This window comes from Danio aesculapii, chromosome 16, assembly GCF_903798145.1.
Source record: "Danio aesculapii chromosome 16, fDanAes4.1, whole genome shotgun sequence".
NCBI classification, from domain to species: domain Eukaryota; kingdom Metazoa; phylum Chordata; class Actinopteri; order Cypriniformes; family Danionidae; genus Danio; species Danio aesculapii.
In genome coordinates this window covers 27,538,006-27,543,557 of record NC_079450.1, presented here as the reverse complement: position 1 = coordinate 27,543,557, position 5,552 = coordinate 27,538,006, and the positions used below count along the sequence as shown (strand labels likewise).

The window sequence follows — 5,552 nt, the reverse complement described above, 5'->3', positions numbered from 1 at the left end:
GGTTTCGGTGCTCACTTTGTCTTTTTTTGTGCTGTGATTTAGTTATGAAGGTGCATTATTCGAGTTGTTTAATGTTATTATGCAGATGACTGCCAGTAGAGGGCGCAATAATCCTTTGGTTGTTGTATTTCATTCTATCACCAGGGTTTACAGCAAGCATAGTGTTACAGACAGATAGATAGATAGATAGATAGATAGATAGATAGATAGATAGATAGATAGATAGATAGATAGATAGATAGATAGATAGATAGATAGATAGATAGATAGATAGATAGATAGATAGATAGATAGATAGATAGATAGAAAAACAGCATACAAATTTGTCAAAACAAGTCCCTTATTTTGAGATATAAATATTAACATGGAAATACACATTCAAATTCCATTTTGAGCCTTTTCGAGTGGAATCTGATCATATTTGGCAAGTAGGCCACAAAAACTATTAATTATAATTATAAGTTATGCCTCAAGCTATTTTTAATCTGGACTCTCAAACATTTACTTCAGATTACAAAAAAGTTACATAAATAATGGAAAATGTAAAAAAAAAAAAAAAATATATATATATATATATATATATATATATATATATATATATATATATATATATATATATATATATATATATATATATATAATTTGATAAGTGCTTATATCACATCGTATGTCTTCTAGCATTCCGCTTGTTTCCTCTAATTTTTGAGTTTTACAAGTGAATATAATGGGTAATTGTATGTTTTTAATAAACTGTTTAAAACGTCTTGTGCTTTGCACCGTATGAAAGAGAACAAAACAAGCAGAATTAATGGGCTCTCGTGTGAACCAATTTTCGAGGGCAGCTTTTGAGTTTATTCTTGGCGACAGAGAGCAACATTTGCTGTTAATGAACATATTTTCATTTTGATACAACCCACAACCACTTTTGACGATTTGCCAGTGCAAACTGAGAGCGCAACGTTCTGATTTTTATGAAAAAAAACACAAGCCCCACCCACAGTTTAAATATATAAATAGTTGAAGTAGCCCAAGTGCAGAGCTTACATTTAACTCTTGAGACCTTCGCGCTTGTTTGTTTGGTGAAATGGTTGTTGTGGTCAAACCGAGTCCTCAGGTGGGCAGCAAAGCGATGGATGGAAATCAGCACAAAGTGGAGGCGAATATTCTGCTACTTGGAGCAGAAAATGTCGGGAAGTCAGGTAAGCAGAAATAAAATACTTTAAAGATTTCTGTAATATGTGTATGAGGTATTTAAGCATTTAAATAATATTTTATGTCTGCTTGTTTGCAGCCCTTACCGTGCGGTTTCTCACCAGAAGATTCATAGGAGAATATGGTGATATTGGTACGTATTTGCTATAACAAAAAACATTCATAATGGACATATAACACATTTTGTTCATGAACGAGCTGTTTTTAATCGTTCTGTGCTCTCTTTCAGAATCAATATACAGTCATATCGACAAAACGGATGGACGTGAGATATCCTTAAACATTTGGGACTCACTGTATCCTCAGGTATGTCGTCTTCTGGCTTCAGAAATGTCATTGTTGTTGTTGTTGTTGTTGTGTGTGTGTGTGTGTGTGTTTAAATCTTTCCGTCATAAGTTTTGTTAATTATTAGTGTAAAGTGACAAATTACAAATACTCAAATTACTGTAATTGAGTAGTTTTTCCTCACGATTTGTAGTTTACTAAGTAGTATTAAAAATGTGTGCTTTACCTTGAGTACATTTTTTTGTGTTGTATATGTACTTTTACGCTATTATTTTCCTTCAACCTGCAGTCACTACTTTTATTTTATTCTTGTCTATGGGGATTGGCTAAGTGGAAAAATCAGTCCTGTCAATCAAATTACACATAGAAAGTAACAACCTCATAGGCACTTTATAAAAGCAGCAAAATGTTTGGAAGCATTAAAGTTGTCCAAGAAGATTTCATTAAAGTTGTCCAAATTCTTTTCATGCACTAAACCAGAGACTGTTTAGATCCTGATGAGAAGATGGCGTATGCTTACTGTATGATGACTAAAAAACATGGCTAAATGGCCTTAAACAATAACTTAATCTACTACAGAATGTTACGTTTACACACACATCTACAAACTACACACATCTTCAAACTACATGTAACCTCATCAGCCATTTACAGTGTTATACTCTCTACTCTACTTTTTACTAATACTTTGAGTAATATTTACAACAGATACTTTTACTCTACTTTCTATTTTTGAGCAAGTAATGGCAGTTTTACTTGATTTTGCAGTATTTTTCCACCACTGATAAGAATTTTTTTCTTGACTCACTCTGGGTTAGGAAAACGTCAAATAGTTTCATTCTTTGATAATACAGAAAAGATTTTTATCGAATTAAAGAGTAAACCAAGTCTGTGTGTAGTTTTAAGTATTAAAAAGTTTTCCCCCAAGAAAATTGGCAATAAAAAGCAAATGACATTTACTCTTATTTTTTGTGATGGTCAGTATCATATTTTCAGTTTGAAAAACAAAGCAGAAGAACTACTGTTTACACTAGAGTTAATCCATTATTGTATGTGTTTTGTATAATTCTTTCCATTCATATTAATGTATTCTGAATTCTGTCTCTTGCAGAGCTGCGAAACGACCGAATCCATCAGTGACAAGCAGCTCCAGTGGGCCGACGGTGTGATCCTGGTCTACAGCATCTGCGACCACTCCAGCTTTGAGGTGGTCCGACAACAGGTGCAGCTCATCCGCCAAACCAGAAAGCTCTCCGCATCTGTACCCATCATCATCGTAGGAAACAAGCGAGATCTGCTCCATCAGAGAGCCGTCCCGAGCGAGGAGGGCCGTCTGTTTGCCCTGTCTGCAGACTGCGGCTTCTTCGAGATCTCAGCCGCTGAAACCTACCACGGGGTCCTTCTGGTCTTTCACGAAATCCTGGACCTCATCAAGGAGTCCAAAGCAATAAAAAAGGGCATGGTGGGAATCAAGGGCATCGTCAGAAGTGTTTCTGCCGTGTTTGGAAAGAAGCGCGAGTAGAAAACTGAGGGCAAATTGGTGATCATGATGACCATATGGGGCCCCTGGCAGCCTAGCATCTAAATAGCTGAGAAGTGGTCCCCCGGCTAAAGGGTTTTTTGGGCTTGAAGGGGGTCATTTCAACCCAAGTAGCCTACATGGATGATGGAGAGAAGAATAATAAGCATGTTAAAAGTTCAGAGCTAAGCTTAAAGATGAAGGAAAGTAGATTGAGTTTGTTTGAGGAAGGTGATAAAGGAAGTCCTTGTAAGTGATCCTGGGCTTTAATTTAAGTTGGTCACAGGGTATGGATATTAAATTGAAATGAAAACTGCGTTTACACTAGTAGGTTTTTGTTTTAAAATTGCATTTTAGAGTGAAAACCTCCTTTTTTACTGCGTTGTTTTACCACATTTTACAAATGTTGGGTTCCACACAATTGATTTGTGTCAGGACAACATGAAGGAATTGAGTTAGCTTATTAGTTTTTACAAATTTAAGAGGATTGAACATAAAACTATTAAGTTGTCTCAAAAAACTTCAAGAATTGTGTTGTTTCAGCTCATTTTAAATGCGTTGCTTGAACAAACAGCAAACATAAATATTTGAGTGTACACTGTAAAACCCAACAGTCAACTTTATTAAATGAAATGAGTGTAGTTAACTTAAAATTAATTCTACTCATTTGAAAAGAGTTTTGAACTCAGTGTTGAAGGTAATGAGTTAGTTTAATACCTCATTACTTCAACTTAAATGCAGTAAGTTCACAGTACTCATATAGATTAGTTTTTTACTCATATGGTTTGTAGCAATCGGTTTCCTCAAACGGTTTGAGTTGCCTTAACTTATTGGGTTTTACAGTGTAGAAAACAATCTCCATCCATAACTATGCAGCTCAAAGTGCTTGACACATGATCATTCATGCTAACTGGGCATGCTCCTGTTTTGTCAACATTCATATTTGCCGTCTACAATTGCTTAATGGTCATATGAGAAGGGTTTGAAGAAACACAATATACAATAGCGACTGTGGATAGCCTGGTCTGCGTTTTAGTTCACCTACTGAAATGGAACCAGCTTTTCCAGACTAAAATGCAGTCAAAATACTCAATTTTTGTGGGTCAAAGATTAAGGCGCAGTGTGGACGCCGCGTGTAACAAGATATAACAAAACTAATCTTATTTTTAGTTTTAAAACGAAAACACTAGTGTAAACGGCACAGTGTGACATTGCATTAGTGCATGTCCACTTTTCAGCAGAGGTGGTTCTGGAGTATTTTCCTTAAGCATAGGCCTCAAACTGGATTCCTGGAGAGCCGCAGCTCTGCACAGTTTTGCTGCAACCCTAATCAAACAGCTCAAATGAGTCTTGAACACCTTGATTAATTGGATCAACTGTGTTTGATTAGGGTTGGAGCAAAACTTTGCAGAGCTGCGGCCCTCCAGGAATCAAGTTTGAGACCTATGTCCTTAAGCATTATAGTCATAAACTAAAATATCCAGCAACGCGGTGAATTACAAACTCTGACTTGAAGCAAATACAGATAGATGAAAATGACAAGGACTACATACTCTGTAAGAACTACAATCCCATGATGCATTGCAAATCAAACACATTCCTTTTTTTTTAATTAAGCTGTTGGTTGTATCAATAGATTGGCAAGTATTTTGAGAGGGTGCTAGGACAATTCCACATTTATAGTGTTTCATTGCAGTGGCTGTGACTTTTGCTTGCTGCTACTTGCTGATTGGTGGAATTTTCTGTACAGCATTATGGATAATGTAGTTTTTTTTTGGTTTTGTACGAATTCTGTTATTTAGCTTGGTTGTTTTAATGCAAGCAGATTTCAACATATGACTTATTAACCGTCCATTAATAGCTGTGTTCAAAGTTGATCAGTTACTGTGGAAAAAATGAAGTTCCAGAAACCATCAGTACTCAACTGTAGTCCTCGTTAAGAATAGACTTTTATTTCTGAAAATATGGTCAAGGAATTTAATGAGCTGGATCTCAATTTCCTTAAATACACAGATGGACTTTATTTTTATGAGTCTCTACTGACATTTTAGTTTTGAATGAATAAATGTAGTGACTCTGTAGTAAACTGTATATTATATTTTATGTACATATTGTAATTTACTAAAGGTTTCTTTAAGGTTGTGCTAGTATTCATGTTACTCACATGGGCACATTCATACCAAGGAGGATCCATGTAACTGTAATAATTCTATGGGGATACCAACATCCAGAACACAATTATAACAATGATGCAGACATTCAGAATCCACTTTAAAGAGCTTGAACATTCAGAGTGGCAGAATGCTGTTGACTTTTGTTCTAGTTAATTTTAAAGTTATCATCATGAAAATCATCTTGGTGTGAACAAGCCTGCAGTACTGAAGAGTGAGATATTAATAGTGTACATGTTATCGCCTTGTACATACTTTATACTGTATAATACACTTTTTTTGCGGATGTGTTTATATTGAATGTACTTCAATTATCGATGTCAATAAAGAAAAAAAAAAAACATTTACCTTTATTGTCCAGTCAT

At 35.2% G+C, this 5,552-nt stretch overlaps 1 protein-coding gene across 1 annotated transcript; it reads left to right on the top strand.

The window, feature by feature from the left end:
* The first annotated feature begins 1,027 nt into the window (after positions 1-1,027).
* zgc:171704 (Ras-related and estrogen-regulated growth inhibitor-like protein) lies at positions 1,028-5,530 on the top strand. The gene is made up of 4 exons (XM_056475350.1): positions 1,028-1,199; positions 1,292-1,345; positions 1,442-1,518; positions 2,609-5,530. The coding sequence occupies exons 1-4, from the start codon at positions 1,085-1,087 to the stop codon at positions 3,017-3,019; spliced, it is 657 nt and encodes a 218-aa protein (XP_056331325.1). The 5' UTR covers positions 1,028-1,084; the 3' UTR covers positions 3,020-5,530.
* The last annotated feature ends 22 nt before the right edge of the window (positions 5,531-5,552 follow it).